This window comes from Gobio gobio (genome assembly GCF_949357685.1).
Source record: "Gobio gobio genome assembly, chromosome: 2".
In the NCBI taxonomy this organism is placed as follows: Eukaryota; Metazoa; Chordata; class Actinopteri; order Cypriniformes; family Gobionidae; genus Gobio; species Gobio gobio.
The window spans coordinates 55,375,146-55,387,609 of NC_137098.1; the positions used below are offsets into that span (position 1 = coordinate 55,375,146).

A 12,464-nucleotide genomic window follows, 5' to 3' on the forward strand; every position below is an offset into this window, starting at 1 on the left:
GATGAAATGAAAGTACTCTTATTTAAATCATTTACTTAGGCCTATATTTTGACCATATTTCACATTCATAAATGCAAGTTTACAAGTAAAAACCCAAATTTACGGTTTTGTTGACTGTAGCAAAGCGACTTTTTGAATAATAAGTGTATAAGTTTGAGTATTTATTATTTTATATTTTTATACCCAACATAATTATTTTGATTTTATATGACCCCCTAAAAGATTTAATTCTTTTTTTGTTTCTCTTTTTTTACTTTTGTTTTTTTTTGTATGCATTATTATATAATGTTCAATATTTGCATTTGAATGGAAGTGCATGTATAATGTTAAAGTTAAAAGAAAAGAGGCATCAAAATAATTCACATTTCAGGCTTTTTCAGCTCTGCACTTCACAGGCTGGGTCTCTAAAGTGCTTGTCATGGGCCTCAAATGAAGTGTGCGGCTCATTCAACAGAATCGGAACTGTTTCCTCTCAGGACACCCCACCCAATGGCACAGTGCCCCGTGCAGCTGTACAACTGACATGCAGTGTTCACAGCCTCAGCCCCCAGTTCAGATCTTACACACTTCATACAAATGCTTTGTGCAATCCAGTAGCTGTATTATTGTGGAATTTAATAAGGAAGCAGACCAAACAAGGTGTACATCAGGGATATACATTGAATATGAAGAACATCTGCTGTTTGAAAGTGGCCCATTGAGTAGAGGAACACATTGTTTGTAGAAAGTAATGTCAAGGGTTAAAGTGTATTTGCGAATATGCCTGCGTATGCTTGTGAGTCCTCATAATGCAATATTTAGATAATCACATATGACCCATAGTTCTCTAACTTGACGAAAGCCCTTCCCATGTCCAGAGAGGAGGGTTTTCAGCGCAGCAACCCCACCCTGTAGTTTCTCATTGGCTCCTTCACACTCTTTTTGTCTAATGAAAAGTGCTCTACTGCATTTACGTCATCGTTTTGCAGCGGTGAATCCGATTTCCCTTCCCAAGATAAATCAGCTGTTTTGAGGCCGATCTGGTAGTTTTAACAGCGCGGTAGGGTAGTTTATTTTTTGGTTTATTATTATTTACATTAGCGTTTTAAAGACCCGGCGCTACAAATATATGGCCTACACTTACAGCTGAACACCTACAGTACAACACAAACAAGAATGAATAAAAGCCAATCAAATAATAACAGAAACAGAAAAATAGAATTTGTTGTCAAAAAAGTTTCAAATGCCAGAGGAGGTCCAAACCTACACACATTAAAGATACACCTTAATAATAGATAAATAAACAATTTACACAGCACACCCCAATACATATATGAAGACTATTATAATTAAAACATTATATTAAGATGAAATATACTTCAAACAACACAAAAATGAGACGGCAGATCAATTCAAGAAAATCAAAAAATAAACCTTTCAGTTCAGAAGAACGACGTTTAAAATACAAAAGTATAATAATACACCAGGCGTTTCCGCTAAACGAAAAAATAATCCACTCTATGCCGCTCTGAAAGCGAACATTGTGAAAGTAGTAAATACCCCACATGCGAGAGACCTGTTGGATTTACAGGGAAGCGCAAACTGTGGGGGCGAAACACCAGAAACAGGAAAAACCAAACAAACAAAAAGGGCAACACAAGGAACTTCTCTGGAATTTCTCTTTGGGTGTAACTTTTGCCCTCAGACCGGTAGCTCAGTCTCACATCGGGGCCTCGGGAAACGATGACTGGTGAGGAATGAACACGACTTCTCGCGCGACTAACGTTGCCTCAGAAAAATAAGCGTATCGGTTGAGCGCCTGCTGGATTAAAAGGAGGAGTTTCGTCACTCTGACCAGGAATAATGGTTGTGGAGTGTATAAAAGTGTCGGAGTTTGAGGGAAGCTAACAGGCTATTCAGCCACACCCTCCCGCCGCTTCCTGATACGCAAGATGTAGCGGGAGACTACAACCGACGCGCGAGAGTCTCACTAGCGAACTAAGTTCGTTATTGTCGCGGAAACCGCATTAAAACATTAAGCTGAGCCTTAAAACAATGGCAAGCAAAAGCGAAACTATCTGCCTCTGGACAACCGTTGTGTTTCTGCTGGAGAGGGCGTATGGACAATAGATATGCATAAGGAACTGAGTTTTCCCACAGAACTTGGATTGTGTACGAAAAAGAAACGGCTGAAAGTCGTTCGGGAACGTTTTATGAGTTTTCGATGTCTCGTGGGATGATGGTGGAGTGGCGGCGGGGCGCCCGCGCGTCTCGCGCTTCGGACGGAGGGTCAGCAAGACGGTCATTATATCATCATCATCAGCATCATCATCATATTGCAGGACATGTATTTAAATGCATTTGATTTGCATGACACGAGGAAAACCTGAAATGACAGATTCTGGAAGTCAACCTGCACTTTGCCTTCATCTGGGCATCTTCTCGTACATGGCACTGCAGTAGCCTTTTAAAAGATTTAGTTTTTTTGGTTTGTTTGCATTGTTGGAGCAACAGTGACAACCTGTGAAACTGATCAGACTGTAGCCTACCTTAACCGAGGTAGTTGTGAATTTTATTTTATTTTTCATTATGCACACCTAAAATCTGATTATTTAAACATTGGGCAATTCAGAGTTTTTCAATTGAAGGGATGTGTAATAATTATAGCTCTCACCAGCCTATTTTGCCCGCTTTTTGTATTATAAGAATATTTTTCTAAAGTACTTCCCTTATTCATTGAGTGAAGTTTCATATTATTTTGAGCTATCAAAGTGTCCTGTGTGTACGCAAAGAAGCCGAGTGGACTTTTTTTTTTCTTCTTTTTTTCTGAAGGACATTATAGAAGACTTTGGCCAGTTTCACTCTCCGTGAGAAGGTGTGGAAATCTTTCTTTACTGAAGAAAATGACATAAATCACATGTTCACACAAGAGAACGTGTGTTGCGGTCTTTATTTTGAACATTAGAGCGACCACACTACTATGGCTAGTAGTGGCTCTGGGAAATCAGATAGTGAGGTTTCTACCAACATCCTTAGCGGCAGCTTGCAACAAAGGAAAAGACTTTCATCCATCTGTGACGCATGCAAGAGCAAAATGCAGCTGGTGGCGGACCTGCTCCTGCTGTCCAGCGAGACCCGGCCGGTGGTGAACTCCGACGGCCTGCCCATAGCAGAGACGTTCGAGAAATGTCGCGACACCTTGATCGCCCGAACCAAGGAGTTGTCCATTATTGTTCATGACATTCAGAGCCAGCTCAACATGGGGAAGTTTGTGGAGGTCGGGGACCGACTGATGGAGATGGGGGACCTGGTGGTCTCGCTGACGGAGTATTCGGCGCACGCCGCGTACTTGGCGGCCGTGGAGATCCCGGGCTCACAGGCTGCCGTTCCCGGCCTGGTGGACCGCTACAAAGTCACCCGCTGCCGCCACGAAGTGGAGCAGACGTGCAACGTTCTACGCCTGACAGCGCTGGCCGACCTGACGCCGCAGCTGCTCCTGGAGGTGTCGCAGAACATCCTGAAGAACCTCACCACGCTCACGGACGCCTCCTCTCTGGCCAGTGATAAATCCAAGGACAAGTTCGCCAAGGAGCAGTTCAAAGCTAGCGTCAAGTGCATGAGCACGAGCGCCACGGCTCTGTTGGCGTGCATGCGTGAGCTGAAGGCCTGCCCCAGCGAGCTGACCCGCAACCGCTGCGTCCTCTTCAGCGGCCCGCTCGTGCAGGCCGTGCACGCCCTGGTGGGTTTCGCCACAGAGCCGCAGTTCCTCGGCAAAGCCGCCACCATCACCCCCGAGGGCAAGGGGGTGCAGACGGCCGTTCTGGGCGGCGCCATGAGCGTGGTGTCGGCCTGCGTGCTCCTGACCCAGGGCCTCAGGGATATTTCCCAGCATCCCGAGAGCAGCTCCCAGATGCCCGTCTACCGGGAGCGGCTGCGTAACTCTGCATGCGCCGTCTCGGACGGATGCACACTCCTGTCTCAGGCACTAAGGGAACGATCCTCACCTAGAACTTTACCGCCAGTTAACTCTCATTCTGTGAATTAAAACTCCTCCCCGGCACGATATTTTTGAAGTACCAAAGAATCGAATCAGGTTTAACCCCACATAGTATGAGTTAGGGCTGGGTGATACATTGAATATTGGCAATATTATCTTTTAATGTTAATTAAGTTTACCTTCAAACATCATGCATATGTGTGCGAGTGCTCTGTAAACGGCATCAAATGTTTCTAATTGCAGCATGTTTAACAGCGTTGAGCATTGTAGCCAATCATGTCTGTTGAGCGGCGGACACAATGACCAATCGGAGGGAATCCACTCAAATTTTCATATTGTGTTCTACATGCTCACGAATCCTTTCATTATAACTGTAAGCATGATGTAAATAAGAGGTTCATATAAATCAGTAAATAAACAAACTAGTGTTGATTTTTGCAGTAAACAATTTGTATGTACTTTGTGACTAAAGGTTCTGTCCAGAAGTCTTTCACGGGGGACAAAATTTGAAAAAATATCAAGGTTTTTAGCTATATCGCCCAGCCCTAATATGAATAAATGTAGTGTTCATCTAAATTAACTTTTCATGGCAGTCGGCTTTACTCAAGGTCACATTTATAGGTTTTTCTCATACTGGATGTGATTGTGGAAAAAAAGAGTAGCTTTTACTAAAACTGACAACTTTTCAGCAAATCCTCTGTCGGTTGAGAATATGGCCAAAAGCGGCCGTTACAACAGAAGCCTTAAAATGAAACTGAAAGTCTTTACCTCAGTGTTTAGCTGAATGGATGTCATTGAGATCTGTAGAAATCATCAGCATCATATTGTTCGTATTCCATGTGTGAATTTATAATGAGTTAAAGCTGCTGTGAGTGTGTGCCATAGGTTTTACACTATTTACAAGACTTACAATTATATTTTAATGTGCTGTTTTTTTTTCTCCCCCCCCCCCCCTTGCCCACCCCCTCATTTTTTATCATGCATGTACTGGAGTATTTATTTCAAGTAATTAAAAATGTTGTTTCTCATAACTTATCGTGTGACATCTCAGTCTAAAGATTAAAATACTTTATTATTTTAAATCTATGAAAGAGGCAGAACCTTTTCACTGTCAAAATGAGCAATTGAATGTGGTTTATCATGAATGATGCATCCTAGCACTTTTTTAGTGAAAGAAATTAATATTTAGTAAAGCATTTGATTTAAAAAAATTCTATACAGGTGGATTGGTGAAGTTAAACCTAATGATCCTGGTGCCTTTGAAGAGCTCCTTTACGCTAAAGCTACCTTGACTAGTTCCTGATGTGTTCCTTTTGTTATCATAGCTCTTGATAAGCCTCCTGCTACCTTCATCTGTGTGTTTGAAGTCTGGAATGTTTATCTCTGCCGCCCCACATCTTATGTGTATCCGTTTATCCCACACATTTCCTGTACATGGAAAGCCATTGATTAGTCCATTAATGCAAGACTCACTAGCGCTTTTTATTTCATTTCTCTAGGGCAATAGGAAAATCTTTCTTTTTGGTTTTTAAAGCCTATAAATACAACGATCTGCGTTACAGTAAATCTCACTAAATGTGTCAATATCCTTGTTATATAATACCCAAAAATCTAAAGAAAAAAATTGTAATTTATATTTTTCTTGAAGAATTCTGATCTTCTTATAATGCCACTTTGTTCATCTACATCTTCCGTGAATTTTTGCTTTATTTTTATGAAAATAATGCAAAGCATACATTTTATATGATTTAAATAGTAAATCATGCATAATTTTATTACATATAGTATTTATATAGTAGGACAGAAAAATCAATTAATCGTGATTAACCGCACCAAACATTTGTATAAGTTTATATAAACTAACTTTTATGTCAGATGCAATAAATCAATTTGACAGCACTAAGTAAAATATAATTCATGTTTCTGAAATTGTAAAATACTAAAGAAACGTATTTAAATGTATGATAATTTGGGCTTTTTTCATTAAAATATCTATGCATTATATACAGTATATACAGTATATATTATATATATATATATATATATATATATATATATATATATATATATATATATATATATATATATATATATATATATATATATATATATATATATATATATATATATATATATATATATATATATTACATATACACAGTCAAACCAAGATTTATTCAGACACCTTCAACATTTTCTCACATTATCACAGTTTATACGCTATAATTTAAAAAATGGTAATAAAATATGACAAAAATATGAACTCAGAGTTAAACTGTGTCGGAACAAATTCATCTTAATAATGTGAGATAACTTTGATAGAAAGGAATGTAATGGATTACAATCAACCAATCAGCTGTTAAATTTAAGTGCACAATTAGATAATACCAATTTAGGTCAACCAATTACCAAGCAATGCTTCATTTTGTTCAGTCTGTGGTGTAAAAGGGCGCATTAGCAATTAAAGAAAAAACACTTAAGCAAAACATGGTCAGGTCAAAATGTCTGAATAAATTTGGTCCCAAATTTTTATAAATTTTACTGGTAGTCCACTGTATGAAGAATGTTTGGGTATAATATGTCGCAGTTAACTTTATTTTGCTATCCTCACTTACATAAATTAACTACAGTAGGGTGACCAAACGTCCTGTTTTCCCAGGACATGTCCTGTTTTCAAGTCCTGTCCTGGCCCTAATATAAAAATAAATTTTATCCATACAGAGGAGGCATACTTTAAATGTACTGAAATTAATAAGGAATCTTTGAGTAAACGTAGAGTATCATTTGAGCATCTCATTGCCGGGCCGAGATTCCTGGTTTTCGGTAATCAAAATATGGTCACCCTAAACTATAGGGTCCTGCACCCACTACTAAAAAGTATATCTGGTGTCTGAATACATTTTAGTTTGACTATATATATATATATATATATATATATATATATATATATATATATATATATATATATATATATATATATATATATATATATATATATATATATACATTTTCCTGGGTTGAAAAAGTGAAAGAAAAAAAAACAGTTGGCGCACAACAGGAAGCCAAATCACCTCTTCTATCAGGAGACACTTCCTTCACTGCACAAAATGTCGGAGAAATAATTTCACCCCAGGTTTCGCCCATTTCCTGCTAAAAGGAGAGAAGTGTAAGCTTTTCCCTGTCCTATTATGCAAGCGGTTCCCGTCTTGTGCTGTGAGGGTCTGTCTTCTCCCCCAGTCACCCAGTATCCTGTTTCAGATTCGTTATTATCAGTGTAAACACCTCACCCTCAAAAGCAGGGAGACGTACTGATAATGTGGGAGAAAGGGATGTCTGGAATGTTAACATCTAAAATGAAATGTGATTGACATGTTTAGGTTTTTCTCTTAGAGATTGTATAATTTGTAGACAAAGTCATGATTGCCAATGTAAATAAATACACAATGCACTAGAAGATGAAAGTGGTGCCAGGTAAAACTCGCTGAAAAGTTATAACACACCACTTCTAAAAATGCCATGATTTGCGTTGCTTTGAATAGAAACGTTTGCTAAATGAATAGATGTAAGGGTATTATTCATGACTGTAGCACAAAAGGTCAAAAATCAGCAAAAATGTGGGCTTTGTTCAAATTCATTAATACAAACTCAGACATTTGGCAAGTTTTGATGGATACTGTGGATATGGGGCTAATCTGCCAAAACATTTCTGATGGCATTAACACCTTGTTACTCATCTGAGACCCAATAAGATGCACGTGGTGAGAGTAAAAAGACACTGAGCTCATAATTTATGGAAAACCTTATCAAATGGCAGACATTGCCGTCTAACATGCTGCCTCAGTTATTGAAGGCCTAGAACGACGTTTGAGGTGAATTTATAATCTACACATTTTATTTTGTTGCCCTTTCTCTATCATATCCTCTATGCAAACTCAAAAAAAATCAGATAAAAATAAATTACTTATAAAATTTCCATTCAAACATTGCTTCCATCAATTTGAATAGGCCGCTTTAACAAACAAACTACAACCCCAAATCAGAAAAAGTTGGGACAGTATGGAAAACGCAAAAAAAAAGAAAAAAGAAGTGTTTTCTAAATTTACTTTGACTTGTATTTCATTGCAGACAATATGAACACAAAATATTTCATGTTTTGTCTTGTCAACTTCATGTCATTTGTAAATATGCATCCTTTCCTGTCATTCAGACCTGCAACACATTTCAAAAAAAGTTGGGACAGGAGCAATGTAGGGCTAGTAATGAGGTAAAATGGTTAAATAATGATGTGATTTGAAACAGGTGATGTCAACAGGTGATTGTAATTATGATTTGGTACAAAAGCAGCATCCAAGAAAGGTCTAATCCTTTAGGAGCAAAGATGGGCAGAGGATCGCCAGTTTTCCAACAAATACGTGAGAAAATTATTGAAATGTTTAAAAACAATGTTCCTCAAAGAAAGATAGGAAGAGATTTGGATATTTCACATTCAACAGTGCATAACATAATTAAATGATTCAAGGAATCTGGAGGAATTTCAGTGCGTAAAGGACAAGGGCGCAAGCCTAAACTGAACAACCGTGATCTCCGATCCCTCAGGCGGCACTGCATCAAGAATCGTCATTCATCTATAAGCGATATCACCACATGGGCTCAGGACTACTTTGGCAAACCTTTGTCAAGTACCACAATACGTAATTACATCCACAAATGCCAGTTGAAACTGTACTGTGCCAAAAGGAAGCCCTATGTTAACAGTGTCCAGAAGCGCCGTCGACTTCTCTGGGCTCGGAGGCATCTGGGATGGACCATCACACAGTGGAAACGTGTACTGTGGTCAGATGAATCAGTATTTCAGGTATTTTATTTGGGAGGAATGGACGCCGTGTGCTCCGGACCAAAGAAGAAAAGGATCATCCAGACTGTTACCAGCAACAAGTCCAAAAGCCAGGGTCTGTCATGGTATAGGGTTGTGTCAGTGCCCTTGGCAAAGGTAACTTGCACTTCTGTGAAGGCACCATTAATGCTGAAAAGTACATAGAGATTTTGGAGCATAATATGCTGCCTTCAAGAAGACATCTTTTCCAGGGACGTCCATGCATATTTCAACAAGACAATGCAAAACCACATTCTGCACACATTACAAAGTCCTGGCTGCGGAGGAAGAGGGTACAGGTACTTGACTGGCCTGCCTGCAGTCCCGACCTGTCTCCAATAGAGAATGTGTGGCGCATTTTGAAGCACAAAAATGCGACAACGAAGACCCCGTACTGTTGCCCACCTTAAGACTTGTTTGCAGGAAGAATGGGACAAAATTACACCTGAAACACTTCATCACTTGGTGTCTTCAATCCCTAAACGTCTTTTAAGTGTTGTGAAAAGGAATGGCAACATTACAAAGTGGTAAATGCTTTACTGTCCCAACTTTTTTTTAAATGTGTTGCAGGTCTGAATGACAGGAAAGTATGCATATTTACAAATTACATGAAGTTGACCAGACATATTCATATTGTCCATAGTGTTCATATTGTCTGCAATGAAATACAAGTCAAAGTAAATTTAGAAATCACTTTTTTTTTTTTTATTTGCGTTTTCCATACTGTCCCAACTTTTTCTGATTTGGGGTTGTAATAAACTTATTAAAACGAATAAAATGTGATGCATATTTGTCAGTCATACATATATAAAACGGGTAACAACAAAAGGTAACAACTCAAAAAATAATGGCATAGTTTATCATGGCAACTAACATCTATTTGATGTTATATCATATAAAATGCATTTATTTATTTATAAAAAAAAATAATCCAAATCGGCATAAATCTTTTAATTGTGAAAACTTTTTTTAATTGATCACTGATAAAATATGGCTAGCTGAGGAATAAGCAATATTAATGTATACAATTTAATTGAAAAACAAATTTGATTTATTTACGATAAATATACGTATACCTGATTAATATACATTGAAAACACTCAGCAATCACACCTGTATGACTGACAAATATGCACCACATTAAGTTTGTGTATATTAAAACTGTGTAATCCAAATGGCTGACATTTTTATACAATTTAAATTTAGGCCTAAATATTTGTCTTGTTTCCATTTGTTTTGATTAAATTGGCATAAACCTGCAAATATAGAGAGGTTATAGAACATGTTGTAGGTTAGACCACTGAAATAGACAACATACTTGAGAAAAACTCTGTTACCCATTTAGGTTGGTTTAGGTTTAGTGTGTCAAACAACAGCTGTGTTCTTGGTCAGAAGTGACGTCTCTTGGTAACCAAGGCCAAATGTCAGTCTAGTGTGATTTGATACAGATCGTATCATATTTCACTCTGCTCACATAAAAGACACACCCAGGTCATTGTCCCAACATTTGCAAAGGGCAGATCAAGTTTCATTTCACTGGATCTGCATCAGAGTTGGTAAATATTAAAATGAATAAAAGGTTTATAAATCTAAATGTTTACATAGTAGTGGCTTAGTATACTTCCTCAGGTGATAAACAACGATCAGGCATAACATTATAACCACTGACAGGTGAAGTGAATAACACTGATAATCTCTTCATCACGGCACCTGTTAGTGGGTGGGATATATTAGGCAGCAAGTGAACATTTTGTCCTCAAAGTTGATGTGTTAGAAGCAGGAAAAATGGGCAAGCGTAAGGATTTGAGTGATGGCAAATTGTGATGGCTAGATGACTGGGTCAGAGCATCTCAGAAACTGCAGCTCTTCTGGGGTGTTCCCAGTCTGCAGTGGTCAGTATTTATCAAAAGTGGTCCAAGGAAGGAACAGTGGTGAACCGGCGACAGGGTCAATGGCGGCCAAGGCTCATTGATGCACGTCGGGAGCGAAGGCTGTCCCGTGTGGTTCGATCAAATAGACGAGCTACTGAAGCTCAAGAAGTTAGTGCTGGTTCTGATAGAAAGGTGTCAGAATGCATCATAGTTTGTTGTATATGTGTAGAATATTATCAATGTTATGCCTGATCAGTGTATAATAATTTCCACTTGGCACAATTTTTTGTAAAATTCATTCAAAAACACTGATTCATTCAGGAGTGAAACAAGCAACTGTCATTATAAATGAGTCATCAAATCAGTCGCTTAAAAAATTCATTGAGGAACAATTAGTGTTGCTCAGAGACGCAGCAACGCTATAATTGTTGTAAAATGTAAGGTACTCTAGTCTATACAGAACGTTTTGGTAATTGAAATGTTTTATATATGCGATGTATCTCTCACAATAAATAAAAACATTTATATTAAATATTACACAAACAGTTCATCAGACCAATATGCATTACATACAGCTCTGGAAAAAAATAAGAGACAACTTAACATTGATTTCTCAATGTTAAGCGGTCTCTTTATTTTTTCCAGAGCTGTACATATTAGGTGCAGGATTCCAGTAATATTAATGTGGATCGATGTCCTGTGCCATCTGTTAGTTTGACATCTGCCCTGAATATTCAGCGTAAACTACCCTGAAATCCTCCCAGCCTGAGAGGCAGGGAGACTTTGGCAGGAATTCAAACAGAATTGAAATTCCTCATCCTTCCCCTTTGGCTGACCTTGGACCAAGTCGTTTTTTTCACACTGCCCTCTCATACACCCACACCTCCATTTGACCACCAACTGCTTTATTCCCCAGCATTATATTTCTCCAGCTCATGTCTTACAGTAGCTCACTCTTACGGCTTTGTGTTTGTACAGAATGCTCAGTGGAACAGTACAGTCAAACCTTTTTACTCTCCAAAATCACCCTCAGCCCAGCAGATCCTGCACAGGGCCTGTTATTGTCTCTGCTGAAGGACCGAAGGTTAGATGGGGTGGTGCCTCACTGTCCTAAAATAAAGCTGCACCACCTGGGAGGATGACAACAGAGAAACATTTCCTGACATTGTCTGCATGCCGTCATTGTCTAATGAAGCCTGGGAACAAAGTAATTTCCCTGCTAGGGGCCAGACGTACCGCAAGCTGCCAAACGTCCGATTAGGTGTGTTTGCTTTTGTCAGATGAGTTGAGGAAATACTCAGCGGCATTCAAAAATAGAAGAGCTCGTCTGCAGCTTGAACCAGAGTTATTATGAACTAAAAACATAAAACATAATTTATCTTGAAATATAATAAACAATAACTGAAAATCAAATACAAAAGTTACTTATTTTATTTCAGCTAGTTGCAGAGGCAGCATTTCTCTAATTACTAACACGTAATGAACAACAACTAAAACAAAACTTTATATATAGACTTATTCATATGTTTACAAAGACATTTAAAAATGAAAAAAAAAAAAACATTAATTCTTAAAACTTTAACATTAAAACAGAAAACATAACAAATAAAATATAATTTAATAAACAAAAATAACTAATAGCATATCAATGATGCTAAAATAACACTGGCTTGAACTTGAATGACCAACTCGGACATCTAGGAAATAGAGGACTTTTACTCAGGCACGCCTTGTTTGGTCCTTT

General features: G+C 38.2%; 1 protein-coding gene across 3 annotated transcripts; it reads left to right on the top strand.

Annotated features, from left to right (window-relative positions):
• The first annotated feature begins 1,474 nt into the window (after positions 1 to 1,474).
• tlnrd1 (talin rod domain containing 1) lies at positions 1,475 to 5,180 on the top strand. 3 transcript variants are annotated; one of them, XR_013815493.1, is made up of 3 exons: positions 1,869 to 2,538; positions 2,812 to 4,087; positions 4,520 to 5,005. XR_013815493.1 is itself a non-coding variant. In XM_079803312.1 (2 exons), exon 2 carries the CDS (start codon positions 2,960 to 2,962, stop codon positions 4,022 to 4,024), a length of 1,065 nt encoding a protein of 354 aa, XP_079659438.1. In that variant the 5' UTR covers positions 1,475 to 2,538; positions 2,812 to 2,959; the 3' UTR covers positions 4,025 to 5,055. The 3 variants fall into 3 exon arrangements, 1 of the variants encoding a protein (XP_079659438.1); XM_079803312.1 differs by having other exon boundaries at positions 1,475 to 2,538; positions 2,812 to 5,055; XR_013815492.1 differs by having other exon boundaries at positions 1,495 to 4,087; positions 4,520 to 5,180.
• Positions 5,181 to 12,464: the final 7,284 nt, after the last annotated feature.